The 15,373-nt window shown below is 57.9% G+C and overlaps 1 protein-coding gene across 6 annotated transcripts in view; it reads left to right on the forward strand.

Moving 5' to 3' along the window:
* APBA2 (amyloid beta precursor protein binding family A member 2) overlaps positions 1-15,373 on the forward strand; it is a 229,487-nt gene that overhangs the window by 201,255 nt on the left and 12,859 nt on the right. For all 6 annotated transcript variants that reach the window (XM_067030092.1, XM_067030091.1, XM_067030095.1 and 3 more), the window contains 5 exons: positions 1,730-1,875; positions 2,612-2,647; positions 4,696-4,782; positions 10,790-10,975; positions 14,597-14,776. In XM_067030092.1, coding sequence (XP_066886193.1) covers positions 1,730-1,875; positions 2,612-2,647; positions 4,696-4,782; positions 10,790-10,975; positions 14,597-14,776 — 635 coding nt within the window. The remainder of the gene's footprint in view (positions 1-1,729; positions 1,876-2,611; positions 2,648-4,695; positions 4,783-10,789; positions 10,976-14,596; positions 14,777-15,373) is intronic.

Raw genomic sequence — 15,373 nt, forward strand, 5'->3', positions numbered from 1 at the left:
GCCTGTAGGAAACCTGTATGTTATGCTTTCACTCGAACAAACCAGCTCCGTGGGCTGGAGGTGGGGGAGAGGAAGGATCCTGGAGGGGAGGGATGGGGTTGCAGGTGATGCTCAGGCCCCAGGTGGGGACCCCACTGCTGCACAGGAAGGCGGAAGGAGGGCTGGTCAGACGCCAACCGCACAGGACGGGGGTGTGTCTGGGAGAGGAGGTGATGCTGTGTCCAGGACACACAGCAGAGGCAGGTGGGAAGTGCAAGAGGATGGAGAAAGGTATGAAATAGCCGTGCACAGAGCAGGAGGGGGCGCTTCCCAGAGGAGCCCCTTAAGGTTGCCAAGGAGTTCTGAGGGCATCCAGGGCCATGAATTTGTAATGGAACCACTTTGGCTTGCTGGGGACTTTTTCCAGCCAGAGGAAGCCTGGGTAGAGTTTTGCTAAATCTCCGGAGCAGGCAGACAGGATGTGAGGCGAGGAAGCTGAGGGCTCGGGGCAGGTGGTGTTGAACTGGTGGATGGTGCTGTCCACTCTGGGTGTGTGGGTGGTGTCAGAAACAGCGGTTGGAGGTGAGACTGCAGAACGCTGGCGGAGGGGAGGGTCAGGAGGGGACTGCTGGCCCTGAGGGCTTGGGGATGCAGCATAGCCAGCCCTGTGGACACTGGCATGGCTTCGGGTGGCCTAACTCAGGAAGGAGGGGAGCCTTGAGAGCCAGGGCCATGGTCCCCGAAAGAAGGGCTCTGGCTGGAGGTGGGCAGTGAGAGGGAAGAGGCCGGGAAGTGAAGAACGTGGTCGTGGGCCTGCGAGCAGGGCTGAGCAATGGCCTCCAGGTTGGCAGACTGTGGGCTCGGGGCCACATCCTTTGGGCACCAGTTGCGTGTGTGAAGCTTGGCTGGGGTGCAGCAGGCTTGCTCACACACACGCTGCCTGGGCCTGCTTTGGTGCTCCAGATGCTGAGGTGACTAGTTGTAAAGAGATAGCAAAGCCTAAGATCTTTGTCGTCTGGCCTTTTACAGAAAAGGTTTACTGGCTCCTACCTAGAGGGGCCTGTCCAGGAGACAGGAGCCACTAGCCCCGTGTGGCTATTGACATGTCAGCTAATTAGGATTGCATACAGATTTTTAAATTCAGTTCCTCTGTCGCACTAGCCAACATGTTCAAGTTCTCAAAAGCCACATGAGGCCAGTGGTTCCCGTATTAAACAGCTCAGAGATGGAACGTTCCGGATCATGCTCTTGCCCGGCACCTCAGGTCTCAAGGCAGCCAATGGAACGGACAACGTCACCCAGCCTGGACCTGGGGTGCATGGCATGGGAGGAGCCAGACAGGCCTTGTGAGGGGTCTGCAGGCTCGCGGGAGCCCCAGGACACAGAACTGGAGCATGGTGGGCAGTTCCCGTCACCGTCCGGAGTCGCCGAGGGCTCCGGGGCAGGCACGGAAATGTTCGGGAAAGGGCGCCTCTGGGGTTGCAGCACACGGCTGTCCCCTCGGAGGCCCAGGTGCCTTAAGTGACAGCTGCCTGGCCCCGGAATTATCCTCCTGACACCACGGGTGCATGGTTTCCTGGCCGGGCGTTGATTCTGTGCAGTTACTTGTACGGTGCGCTGTCGGTAACGGGGCAGGAGCCCCGCCCCACCTACCGCCTGCAGACGGGACAACAGTTCAGCCTTCTCCCGTGGCCCCTGGGCCCGCTGCCTTGCCTTTGTCCTCCAGGGCTGACAACTGTGCCCCCTTCAGTTCCAGGGCCCTGTGAGCCAGAAGACCTCATCGATGGGATCATCTTTGCTGCCAACTACCTGGGCTCCACCCAGCTGCTCTCGGAGCGGAATCCATCCAAAAACATCAGAATGATGCAGGCACAGGAGGCCGTCAGCCGGGTCAAGGTAGGGGCGGCCCAGGAGCGCCCGGGTTCCCTGCAGGGAGCACTGGAGCAGGATGAGTGACACGGCCCGCTGTCCAGCGCTGACCCCACATCCCTGGGCGCGAGAGTGGGAACGTCTGAGGTGCCTGGAGGGGCCGAGGGAGAGTTTACCTTGGATGAGAGGACGCGGGCTGGGGACAGAGAGACTCCATAATGAGGAACTGCCACTGGGCCCCCAGGACACGTGATTTTTAAAATGTAATTTTTCCAAAGCATTCCAGTCACGTGTCTGTGTAGAGCCTCTCATCCCTTTTTGACTGTCTCTGTATCTTTAGTGCCAAAGTACTTGCAGAAAGGGAAGCAAAAAAAAAAAACCCATACGTTTTATTTAAATCTATGACCTCAGGAAAAACTCTGACGCACTTGCAGCTCTCCGTGCCCATCATTCAGATCACCTGGGTTTGAAGGATGGGTGCAGCCGGGCCTGGAGAGGACAGGACCAAGTCAGCAAAGCTGATGGGGTCTGGAGGGAGGGGCGGTGGTCTGAGGATGTGTCCCTCTGGGCAGTCGGGGGTCTCCCTGCGGGGTGAGGAAGGATGTCAGCCCCCTCCCCATCCTCACCGTACTCTGACCTCCTCGACGGAGGGGGAGGGGCTCCAGGCATGAGCACCCGCGCGGTAGTCCGGAGAGGGCAAAGCAACCTGGCCTTCCTTCGCTTTGCGCCCACCTGTTTTCCTTTTCTCTTTCACGCTGCTCAGAGGATGCAAAAGGCTGCTAAAATCAAGAAGAAAGCGGTGTGTAGGATGTGGGGTTTGCTTGTGTTTCTGTGGCATGTCCTGTGCAGGGGGAGGGGGCTGGGGGGAGCCCCAGGAACAGAGACGATGTGGCAGATGGGTTTTTCTCTTCCTTTGGTAGGTCAATGCTAGACTTTTGAATGAAATCTCAGACACTTTTTTTCTTTAAGCCGCCCACTTACAGAAGCATTTAATTGTTGCCTTCTTTTTCATTTTTCTTTTTTAGAGTCTCCATGAGCTGGAGCATAGTTACTGCCATGATGTGGCCGTTTTGTGTAGATGTTTTTAAATGTGGCATTTGATGCGGCCATGTGATGCGTTCAGTGCCTAGGGCCCCGGTACAGAATTAATTAAATCGCTCTGATATTTAGACTCATTAAGTTTAATTTACTGAATCGGGATGATGAGAAATGCAGTCTGCCCAAGGGATGCTTTCTCTATTGAGAAGTTTCTGGAGCATGGGCAGACTTTTAAAAATCTCGGTCGACCTTCAGTTGTTTGCTCATCAACCTGGTCATTTAGTAAATGCTGGGCATGTTTTAACTACCCCCCGATGCAGGAAGTATCCAGTGCTCTGTGTCCGAGGGGCTGTCTTGGCACTGGATTTTGCTTGGGCAGCAGGAGAGCTAGTCCTCTGTGCCCGCCTGGAACACCACATTCTGGCAGTGTGGCCAGAGGACCCTGCCCGGGGTCTCCCTTCCCGCTGCAGTGAGACCTCCCTCCCTGTGATGCTTTCTCTTTGCCCAGCGGCCTCTCCTGGGATGCCTTCAGCTGCGGGCGAGGAAGGAACTCACGCATCTCCCTCTTCCCAAGCCACCTTGCGCTGGGTGTCTCCAGGCACAATGGAACGAGCCTGGCTTTGCAGACCTGCAGTGGGGTGTGCTTCCCCCAAGGCGATGGCCCCCACCCACAGTCACCCCTTGCCCCCCTGGCAGCTGGAGCAGGGCAGTGTGGACCACAGCCTGCTCCTTGGGTCTGTAGTCCGGAGAGCTCAGAGGGGTCACTGTAGGCAGACCAGACCTTGGTGCCAGCCAGGGCCAGTGGTTACCTCCAGGGAGAATTGTTCTTTCTCTCGTCCAGGAAGATGCTCAGGGTCATTGCCAAGGGCCCCTTCACTGATCTGCCCGCAGCTGGCCAGGCAAACAATTATGGGAGGGTCGCCATGAGGGATCAGTGTCCCTGGCAGAGAGTCCCCACCCCAGGGATTTGCTGGTGACTGTAGGGGTATGGACCCCCATCCACAAGTGACCACAAAGAAGAGGCTCCCCCAGGGACCAGAAAGGAGTATTTACCTCGGTGGAGAAACCCAAGAACTCGCATGTCACTGCCACTGCACAGTAGTAATTAGGATGCCCTGTGACAGGCTGTCCCAGTCTAGGGCAGACCCCCGAGCAGTGCATTCAGCTTCCAGAACATTCTTTTGCACATTGCTCCAGCCGTATGATGGGTGTACCCGGGAGATGACAAAATGGGCATCTGTGGGATGGCTTCTCCAGTGTCCTGTGAGGGCAGCGCCCCGTCCGGTTGAGGTCTTACTTCCTTAGGGTTTTTGGAAGCTGGACCAATGCTGCTGGGGTTGACATGACTGTGGCTTTAAACTAGAAGAAAATGCAGATATGCTAATCCACCTTCTTGGAAAAATTTCTTCCCCTTTACCTGGGGATACTTGGAATCCCAAATCCAAGAAATGTAGCTCCCATCCACAGACCCTGTGTAGCCGCTGTGTTCCGGAAGGGTGGGCAGGCAGACCCGCTTCTCCGGGAGTTGGCGGCTGCAGTCTGGATGCTGCGACACAAGCCCCCCAGCGTCTGGCCCGCTCCAGGCTCAGCCTCCTGGAAGCGGTCCGCCCTCCCACTCAGCGCCAACTGCCCTGAGAGAGCGCATTCAGCTGGGATGTGCTGGGGAGGCCTGCATTTAGACTCCCATGGCTACTTCTGCTGAGGAGCTTCTCCCTCTAGGGGCGCTCAGGGTCCTTTGTGAGATTGTCAGGCCTTTGTCTGAGTTAGTTTTTTTGAAGGTTTGTAACAGTCTCCACCATCCTTTCTTAGAATTCTGAGGGGGATGCCCAGACGCTGACCGAAGTGGACCTCTTCATCTCCACCCAGAGGATCAAGGTGTTAAACGCAGACACACAGGTGAGCTTTGGGAGATGGAGCTTTAAAATCGTGCGCAGGAGCTCCCAGGAGAGCCAGGTCGAGCTGCAGACCCCGTCTGCAGGGGTGAGACGGCATACCCGGGACAGTCCCCCCGGCCCCTGCTGTGAAACGTAGAGCAAGCTGGGGGTGGGCAGCAGCCTCGGGCCGAGTGGGGTGAAGCTGGCGATCAGGTGTGCACAGAAGTAGGGATGAAATAGAGACGCCATGAAGGGGAGCCGGGTAGCAGGGGGAGGGCGTGCGCTCACCATCGGGATTCTGGAACGGCCCTCTCGAGGCCTGTGCGTGCGGGGCTGGGAGATGGAGCTGGAGGGTGGAGATCGGGTAGCCCTCCGCACCCCCACCCCCACCCTGTCCCAGCCTGGCGAGGTGGCGCTCCAGAGGGGAGGGTCCTACGATTTCCTGCCTGTAAACCATGTGCCCAGCTCGTGCCTAACCTCAGTTCTTCTCATCTTACTGTGCCTGGATCCGTGCACAAGCCTGCCGTTGTGGGGAGACAGGCAAGCAGACACAGGAGCCAGATGGGGGGGGGGCTGGGAGCTGCGTGTGGGCAGGGGCACGGGTGGATGAGCTTTGCAGTGCAGGAGGGAGGGAGGTGGCCGAGGACAGAGATGGGGAAGGGCCCCACTCGTTCTGGGGACGGGTGAGGCCGGCCAGACGCCAGGGTGACGGCCCCTTACTTCTTGCTGTTGGCAAGTGGTCCATATCGCGACGCTGAGTATGTGGGCAGCCAGTTCCCCAGCACCCTCTGCCCGATGGTGTCACATCCAACATTGACCTTGTCGGACTCAGCTACAACGTCAGAAGTGCAAACTGGTGATTTTCTCTTCTGTTCTGCTTCCAAGTTTTACTGTCTAACGTGCTTCTGTGCAGAAGAGCTTCTTTTTTTCTTTTCCCCTCTTTTTTTCTCTCCCTTTTCACTGTGGACGCCCAGATTTTTTTTAAAAAAAAAACTTGTGTTATAATCCCTTACCATCGTTATTCTCTTGGGTGCTCAAATCACCCAGATCTGGCCAGGGCCTTCCCACTGGGCCCTGTGCCGTCCTGGCAGTCTGCCCGTGGTCTTGGAACACGTTCCTGAGACAATGAGATGTTCTCCACCCTCCTTGCACTCCCTGCCCGACACCTGGAAGCGGCCATTCTTCAAGGAGCCGTGGTTCCTGTCCATGGGGAGGGAGGCACAGAAACAGAGACCTGGGTGCTGCTGGCTCTGCCCATCATTGCTGGGGGTCCGTGGGTCCTGGGCCCTAAAAATGAACCAAGCTGGACAGTATCTGTTTTTAAAAGCCAAGAGTTCATACATGTGCCTCCTATTTGAGACCAGCTCCATTAGGGTCCTGCTCACCTGCCCCCTACTCCGTCGCACCCTGGTCCCACAGTGTAGATCGTGGCTGCGGACTCCCTCAGTGTGTTTTCTCACTTGGTCTCTCCTGGGATGGACCATGCCCATTGCTGGGCTGCTGGGAGGAGCACGGGTTGGCTCTCAGGTAGTTGATGAGCTGGCTGTCACCCCTCAGGACCCAGTGGTGGGGAAGACCTGACACGTGGGGACAGAGGAGGCTGCAGGGCGTGTCTTGGAGTCAGAGTGGCACCGTGATGTGGCTCCGGCTCCCTCCCGGCCCCCGTGCCCTGCTGTCCGCCCACCGTCTGGGCCCTTCCTCCTCACTGGTCTGTCCCAGCGGCCAGGCCTATGCCTTGGCCCTCTGATCTTTGTGTCCAGCTGCCCTGTCCCCCGTGGGGCCTTGAACTTGGCGAGAACTGAGGGAGCCACCCAACTGGGTCAGGCGTAGGACACTTCGCAGCCTCGGGCTTTGTTTCCTGATCTTTCGTGGGCAGACTGTCTGGACTAGGTCCTCCCTCCTGCCCCCCTGCCCTCATCCCTCATCCACCCACCTGTCAGGGTCCCCGAGACCACCCCAGGTTCCATAAGTTGATAAGAGGCCTCAAGGGATTCAGCTTATAGTTGTACTCAAGGCTGTGATTTACTACGGCACCAGGATACAGAGCAAAACCAGCGAAGGAGAAGATGCCTGGGGCTGAGCCCAGGGAAACCCAGGGTCCTCGCCTGATGGGGTCACACAGGATGAGCTGAACTTCCCAGCCGTGAACCGCGACAGCACGTGTGAGACGTGGGCCATTGGTAAGCTCGAGAGCGTCAGCGCCCAAGGTCTTTGCTGGGGGCTGGTCACATAGGCACCTGCGCTGTCTGCCATGCACCAAGGTCCCAGGCTCCTGAAAGCAAGCGGGGCTCAGGCAGGAGCACGCTGCTTGCTCAAATGCCTCAGGCAAGGTGAGCCACTCTTATCATGTCGAGTGGCATGTCAGGAACCCTCCTGAAATCCAGGTTCCCAGACGGGCCGAAGGCCACCTGCAGGCAGACTTTCTGCGGACAGTGTCAGACCTGTTCTGTCAGCCCTTCTCTGATGCTCCTGCATCCGCGGACACTGGAAACTGGGCCCATCCCTGTGAACTTGAGGCCTTGGACAAGTTTCCAGACACATCTCGGAGCCCTGTTGATTCTCAGAGGCCCCTTGAAGGACAGACGAGGCGGCTCAGAGCAGGGCACACACGCCAGCCCCTTCCCCTCACTCCTCTCTTCCCTCTTTCTGGGTCCTTGGTGTCTGAACAGGGCCCGGGGACAGGGCATCCGTTCCCAAGAGTGGGCAGAGCCAGAAGCCACGATTTCCTTTGCTTGCTCATTCAAGGTCGGTCCTTAACGCACGTGGGCTTTCCATCCCTGCCAGCCGCAACATCACGGCCAAGTCATGCACAGCCGCTGCTCAGACCAGCATCTGTTGGCCGGTGCTCACCTCCCGGCTACAGAGCAGGGCTGTGCTGTGGTTTGGACCATCTGTCTGTGCTGGCTCTTTGCCCTGTTGTGTTCTTCCTGAAGCCTTGCTTTCTCCACGTCGGTTCTTGGGTTCTCTCCAAGAGTCCTGACTGCATCCCTGACACCGTAGATCTCCTGGCATCTTCTCCCTCTCCCACATGCTGTTCTCTGCCCGCATCCTCTGCGGAGGGCTGGCTGGGCCCCCATGGTCACAGCTCCTGCCCTGGGGAGCCTCTGGTGGCTGCTGGAGTTGCCCGTGGCTCCCCAGGTCTCTGTGGACGGGAATGTTCCAGAACCACAGAGCAGGAGACCTCAGGGTTTTCAGCCTACGTCCGTGGGCTGCCCCAGGGACGTGCTACCGATGACTGGGATCTGGTGTGGAGGAGGATGTGCCCCTGATCTCCAGCGGGTCAGATGTCCCGGGGAAGCCCGAGGCTCCCTAGGGCTCAGGTTCATGGCCATTGGGTCGGCCGAGCTGTGCCAGACCAGAGGAAGGGCAAAGTGAGGACGGCATCCAGGACCACCAGGACAGGGTCCTCGACAGGCAGCATCTCTCTGGAAGTCCCGGGCAGGAGGCAAGCTGGTCATGGTCCTTTCTTACCGCCACTCCAGTGGTCTTTGAAGTTCAACTTTAAGAGTCCTCCCCCTTCTCTGGTTGAACTTCACCTCTGCTCGTCGGAGGTATTTAAAGAGTGTTTTCAGGGCTTCCCTGGTGGCGCAGTGGTTGAGAGTCCGCCTGCCGATGCAGGGCACACGGGTTCGTGCCCCAGGCTGGGAAGATCCCACGTGACGTGGAGCAGCTGGGCCCATGAGCCATGGCCGCTGAGCCTGCACGTTCGGAGCCTGTGCTCCGCAACGGGAGAGGCCACAACAGTGAGAGGCCCGCGTACCGCAAAAAAAAAAAAAAAAAAAGAGTGTCATTTCCCGTTTTCCAGTGGAAAGCCCCCGTCGCTCTGTCCCATCGGGCTCTCCTCACCGTGGCAGTTTGCGGCGTGGTCGGGGCCCGGCATCTTGCTCTCTCATTGTTCATCTCCTCCTCCCAGCGTTCCTGTGCATCTGCACAGCCGGGGCTCCCCACGTGGGGAGTCCTCGTTCTTCAGGGGAAGCAGCTCCCTCCTGGGTCTGCTCCCCACCAGCGGGGAGAGTCTGCTCCTCCCTCCGTGCCCACCCACCTCTTCTGCGGAGCCTGGTGGGGAGTGAGGGCTGGTGGCCTCATCCCTGCTTTGCAGGGAGCAGGTCTCCTGTGGGTTGGTAAGCAAAGCCCCACCATTGCTGGGGCCCTATCCCCCTCACATGAAGAGGTCCTGGGGGAGAGAGAGAACTCGGGGTGTTTGCACACACGGTTGAGAACTAGATCTGGTGGGATTGCTCTCTGTTCTCTTCCATGATGGAAACGTCAGTGGCTTTTCTTGCTGGAGTGCAGCGGGTGTCTGGGTCATTGCTCGTAGCGTTCCTGACTGGGAGGTCAGGGCTGGTGGGAGAAGCAGAGGTGCCCGGCTCCCGAGGAGCCCCTATCTCACTGGGAAGATGGGACAGGCCTGGTTCCCTGTGTGCTCAGGAGAAAATGCTGGCCGCCCTGAATAAGACAGGCCGGGTTCCCTGTCTACACACCCCGGAACCTTGGAACTGGCCTTGGGGAGAGGGAAGGTCATGCAGGGTTAGCTGGTGGTGGGGGGTGGATGGTGCTTCCTAAAGATGAACTAACCGAGCACTGGCCCCTGCAGGCTTTGGGGTCACCGAGAGCAAGGAGAACAAGATCTGGGAAGGTGGGTCAGAAAGGTTCCCTGAGCTGTGGCCTGGCTGCCTGGCTGAGGCATCTGGGGTAGCCTGGCCAGTCATGGGCACCGTGGATCATTTGAGAGTTTGCTCTGAGGTCGCTGAGGATGAACTGGAAGCGTGGTGGTAGGAAATTGGTTTGATTATAAAATAAGAAATGTTAGCAGAGAATCTGGGAGGCAGGAATAGATGCAGAGACTGTGGGAACTCGAGTGGCCGGTTGGGGCAGGAAGGGGATGAGGCCACGTGGTGGGCGGCCTTGTCTGGGAGGAAGCGGGCTCTGCCACTGACAGGTGCTTGGAGATGGGGAGCAGCTCATTTCTGACACCTGGGGGTTGAGTCAGGTGTTTCTGAAAGTGGCTGGACATCAAGAGATGCCGAAGAGCCACCTTCACTGTTCCCTTTCCAGCAGCCCCTCCTGGAAGGGGGTTCTTGTGGTTATAAACCGCCCCCCACCCCCACCCCGAGGTGGCCAGAAAACACAGCAGCTCCAGGAAGGCAAGTGTGCAGACGTGGCTTCTGTGAGGAAGACAGGGGCTGCAGAGGTTGCAGAAATGCCCCATTTTCTTTTCTGGAAAGAGGACAAAGGCATAAAAGACCAAGCTGATTAGTTTCTCAGAGCCTCTGTGTGCAGCCTTGTTAGGTAGGGCTCCCGGGAATGATGCTTGGTAGAGATTTCTGCCAGAGGACAAAAGCCATTGAGAGTGATGGCCCACCAGGTTCCCGGGGGGATTGAAAGGCTGCAGAGACCCATCCATCAGAGTCAGGCGGGCTGCCTCAGGACCCCCTGCCCAGGTCCATGCTGCTTGAGCTCCTGGGACGAACTCATCCCTGGGAAACACTGGCTCTGGAGCCTTCCTCCTCTGCTTGGCAGGAAGTCTGGGCCAGGCGCCCACCTTGCAGGGAGAGGCACCTTCTCCAGAGCCACAGACGGCCTCCGATCAGGTGGGGATGGGCCTCAGCTGCTGCCCCTCCCCCACAGGACCGGGAGCCAGACCCAGTATCATGCCCCCACAAGCATCATTTTGGAAGCTGCAGGGCTAAGGTGAAGGCACATCACCTTGACTGGGAATCACTGCCCTAAAATGCTCTGTTCACTGGGGCAGTGGCTCTCTACCCAGGAGACTCTGTCCCTCAGGGCAGATCTGGCCACACCTGGAGATCTTTGTGGTCGTCACACTTGGGACGGAGGAGATGCCACTGGCGTCTAGTGGGTGGGGGCCAGGGATGCTGCTAAACGTCCTACAGTGCCCAGGACACCCTCAGAGTATGGAATGGTCCAGCCCCAAATGTTAGGAGTGTCGAGGCTGAGAGCCCCCAAAGTTGGGTGTTTTTTAGGGCTTGTTCCCTGTAACGCAGGCCCTCTCATGCCTCTCCCGGCAGGAGACCATGATGGACCATGCCCTTCGCACCATCTCCTACATCGCGGACATTGGGAACATCGTGGTGCTGATGGCCAGGCGCCGCATGCCGCGCTCAGCCTCCCAGGACTGCATCGAGACCACCCCCGGGGCCCAGGAGGGGAAGAAGCAGTATAAGATGATCTGCCACGTGTTTGAGTCCGAGGATGTAAGTAAATGCTCGGGCGTGATGTTCCCCTCCCGACGGCCCAGGCCCCATGGGCACCGTGGTCCCAGAAAAGCACGTATAGGATGGGGATCCTGTGCCCCATCATGGATGCTTCCAGTGGAAGTGGTGATTTTTCTAACACTCCAAGTTTGCAGAGACCATGAACGCAGCTGTTTCGCTTCATGAAATAAGTTTTTCAGGAGCTGTTTGTAAATGGAACCGTAGTTAAATATGCCGAGGAGCTCTTTGACAAGGTCCTTTAACAAAACCTTGTTCTCCCCAAATAAAGTAGCCCTTGACTAACTTTTCTGTTGAGATGCACGCCCCACACTCCAGGGTTGCAAATGGGGAAGCGCCTCTGCTTTTGCTCATGGCCATTTCAGGCCATAAGAAGTTGGAAAATCCAGTGCACCCTTGGACAACATGGGTTTGAACTTCGAGGGCCCACTTACCCATGGACCTTTGTCAGTAGTAGATGCTACAGCGCTACACCATCCGCCTTGGTTGACTCCGCGATCATGAACCGCGGACACGGAGGAATTGCGGGTACGGAGGGCTGACTGTAAGTTAGACACAGATTTTTTATAGACTGTACAGAGGGTCACAGCCCCTAACCCCCATTTTGTTCATGGGTCAACTGTAATTCTGACGTTTAAAATACCGCAGACTCGCTAAGAGACCATAAGCCCTTTGACTCCTTCCTTGGATGGGATGAGAGCATCTTTCTGAGCCTGGAAGAGGGAGAAAGGGACTGGGGAAGGGAGCTGCAGGGCAGGAGGCGAGCGGGGTCTCGGGGCAGATCTGATTCAGGATCACCCAGGAGGCAGCAGCTGAGCTGTTCTTGGGGCTGTTGCCAGAGCAGGATTTTTAAAAATTCTCTCTCCTCCATGGATGCTTGGGAAGGGCATTCTCGGTTACCAAGGGACTTGAGGGTGTGTCAGGGACCTGGAGCAGTGGGGAAGGGGTCCCAGTGTTTTCATGTTCGAATGCAGGGTGGGTGGAGGCAGTGACCTTTTTGCTGAGAAGTTGAAGTCATCTACAAGTGCTTTGAAGCAATGACACATTTATAGGAGAGGAAATTTACATACAGACTCACTATGCACACACGTGTTCCTTTCACCATTATACAGATGTCTGTGGACACCTGCATGGGAATTTTTGTTTGGCTCATGGCTCGAGGAGTCTCAGAGACCCGGCCGGGGGGCATGTGATGGGCCCTGGAGAAGGCTGTGGTGATGGGCAGGTGAGGCAGGAAGCAGGCCAAGTGGCAGGGGGTGAACAGTCTGCTCGCTTGGGGAGCAGGAAGGGGCTCCGAGGTGCCCACCGTGCCCTGGGTGCTGCTGTGGCCTGGGTTTCTCTATTCCGTGGGAGAGAAGGCTGAGAGCAAAGGTGGGGGCGGGGCTCCAGGTGGTCCTTGAAGGCACATGGGAAGGATGGGCTGGGAGGGGCATGAGGGGATGAAGCAGCCATCCTGAGAGTCGGACCCTGATGGTGTCCCCATCAGGGTCCGACTGTTTCTGGGGTGAGTGAAGGATCCAAGGGTCCAGTGAGAACAGAGGGGGACACCTGGAGAAAATGGAAGGTGGCCCTAAGGACCGTGGTGACCCTCTCAGAGTTTCCGTTTCCCTTCTGTGAAGTGGAGGGCAGTGTAGGTGAGCCAAAGAAGTGAAAGGGCTGGGGGGGGCAGGGCAGCCTCCCCCGCTATTCGCCCACCTGCAGGAGGCCCCCTCTGAGTGCCAGCCTCCAATGCCAGCCCCTCGGGGAGGCCCCCGTGACGCTCCCTACCTTTCTGGGCTCACAGCCTTGGCTGTGACCTGGGGGCAGGGGCAATCCCTCAGGACTGGCCCCAGCTCAGGTGGCAGGGATGCCAGGACCCAGAGCAGACAGGGGATGGGAGACTGCAGCCAGCCGCTAGTGGGAAGACGCCAAGGTTCCCGGGGGGGTGGAGCCCAGGCATGGACCACCTTGCCCTCCCAGGGGCTCCCCCAGGTGATGGGCGCCGACCGGGGGCAGTAGGCGGGGGGAACGAAGTGATGTTCTCACACCCCCTTCCCAGCCAGGGGACCCCAGTCAGAGGAAGATGGATCCAGAGGCCTGGGGGCAGCTGGGGTCAGCAAACCTGAGACCCCAGGGGGGCAGGGCACCTCCAGGCCTCCAGGTGGCCCTCGGCCCTCCACCCTCCATGCTGGGACCAGCCTCCTCCTGGAGGCCCCGTTGGATCCTCAGCTTGGCCTGAGCCTCGGGCCAGGCACCCTCCAGGACCTGCCACCGCAGGGCTCCCCCCACTGTCTCCATACACGTCTGGGCCAGTGGCGCCACCTGGTGGTCCCGGGGCTCCATGGCTGTGGCTGGCTCTCCCTCTGAGCAGAGCCGCCAAACTGCCAGGACACTGCTGCTGGCCGCAGGCAGGGCCTGGTCTCGCCTAGTGGAGCTGGGCTTCCCTCCTGCAGACCGTTCGGGGCCCAATTTGCAAGGGCTGTCTGGTCTAGAATCGAAGGGCTCCGAGCTCTCCCTCTGTTATCCAGCCCAGCCCGCTCTTTTCACAAAGGCTTATTCATTTGCAGCCCGAGAATCATGCAGTGTGTAGAGCAAGAATGGGATTCAGGCCAAACCCCTCAATTCCACATGTTTTCAGGCCTTGTTGACCCGAGGTTTGCTGAGGGGCCCCACTGCTCTCCCCTGGCTGCCTGGCTGCCAGGGTGCTTGACGTGGCCCAGGAACTGGGTCCTTAGCCCTCACCTCCCACGGTCCTTTATCTGCACACCAGCAGGTGGCATGTAAGCTTTGGCAGTGACTGTTCAGAGTTCAGGCCTCTGCAGTATCAGATTCAGTCCAGTCCATAGAAGTGGTCCTGTTGAAGTAGAAGGAAGTGATTTGCTTCATGATTTGCCCTATGCTGGTGTCCTCAAGGTCGCATGCTTCTCGTTGGCCTCAGCCTGACACATCCACATGCCCCACGAGAGCAGCTGGGCACACATCCTGCCCGCACCCCCCCCCCCTCCCCCCCCCCTCCCCCGCAGCTGGACTGGGTCCTGTTGCTCCAGAGAAGTAAATACTGGGTGGGTGACTGACAGTCTCTGTGACGTTCCCCAGAGGATGCACCCCCCAGTCTGTGTTTGGAATAGGATGGGTGGGGGACTGCCCTGGTGGTCCAGTGGTTAGGGGTCTACGCTTCCACTGCACCGGGCATGGGCCAAATAAAGATATTTATTTAATAAATATTAATTTAATTTTAAATAAATTAATTTAAATTTCATTAAATTAATTTAATAAATATTTAAATAAATAAAACACACTTGTTTAAAAAAAAAGATGGGTGAAAAGAAAATATAGTACAGTCGCCCGTGAAAGCAACAAAACTATGATCATTAGCAAATAATTCATAATTTCCCCAGACGTTATTGGAAACTGTGCTTTGTCTTCGGATGTCTGGGATGTCAGGGAGCTCGGGTGGGGGCAGGCAGGGCCCCAGCAGCAGAAGGGCTCCCCCGACAGAGACCCCGGCCACGGTCTCTCTGCGGCTCCTCGGAGCCCAGGAAGGGGCCCCCATGCAGGCTGTGCCGTTACCCCCTCTCGGGGCCCGTGCGCCTGCCCGTCTCCATTGGGCGCCCCTCCCCACAGGCTCAGCTCATCGCCCAGTCCATCGGCCAGGCCTTCAGTGTGGCCTACCAGGAGTTCCTGCGGGCCAACGGCATCAACCCCGAGGACCTGAGCCAGAAGGAGTACAGCGACATCATCAACACCCAGGAGATGTACAACGACGACCTCATCCACTTCTCCAACTCGGAGAACTGCAAAGAGGTGGGTGCCCGGGGCAGGGGGCACAGCAGGCAGGCCGGGAGGGGTCGAGCCTTCCTGGTGTGTGGGCCCTGCCTTCGCAGCGAGCACTTGTGTGGGAAATGCGGTGCTGTTGTAGGGAAGAACCTGCTGACGGTCAGTCTTAAAATGACCTTGAAAATGTGCCTTTTAATGCTGCTATTAGATGGGGGCTCAGCCCCCCGAGGTGTTTCTGGAAAGCGTGCGGGAGGCATCTTGAAAATGGGGAATTTGGGGCTCTGCCCACGGTGCTGGGAAGCCGCCCATGGTCCTTGGCAGGTCCCAGTGGGTTTGCTCAGGCGTCTCTAGAAAGTTCTCCTGAGAAGAGGAGCAAATCCCTGGGGGTGGCCTGTACCCTAACTGCTTGGGAATGAGTGAATGATCCTGGCTTGTTGCTGAATGAATGAATGACAGGCAGCTTTCTGTGAGTGACCCGTGAGGCAGAGAGAAAATAGAAGGACTTTTCCAGACAAGAGCGGGGGCCGGGCTGGGCTCTGAGAACACGTCTCTCTAGCCTCCGTGGGTCTGGGAGGGTGGGGGCGGGAGCTGGGACCCTGGAGCCGAGCTTGGGGCTAGAAGAGG

The sequence above is a fragment of the Kogia breviceps genome, chromosome 3, assembly GCF_026419965.1.
Source record: "Kogia breviceps isolate mKogBre1 chromosome 3, mKogBre1 haplotype 1, whole genome shotgun sequence".
NCBI lineage: Eukaryota > Metazoa > Chordata > Mammalia > Artiodactyla > Physeteridae > Kogia > Kogia breviceps.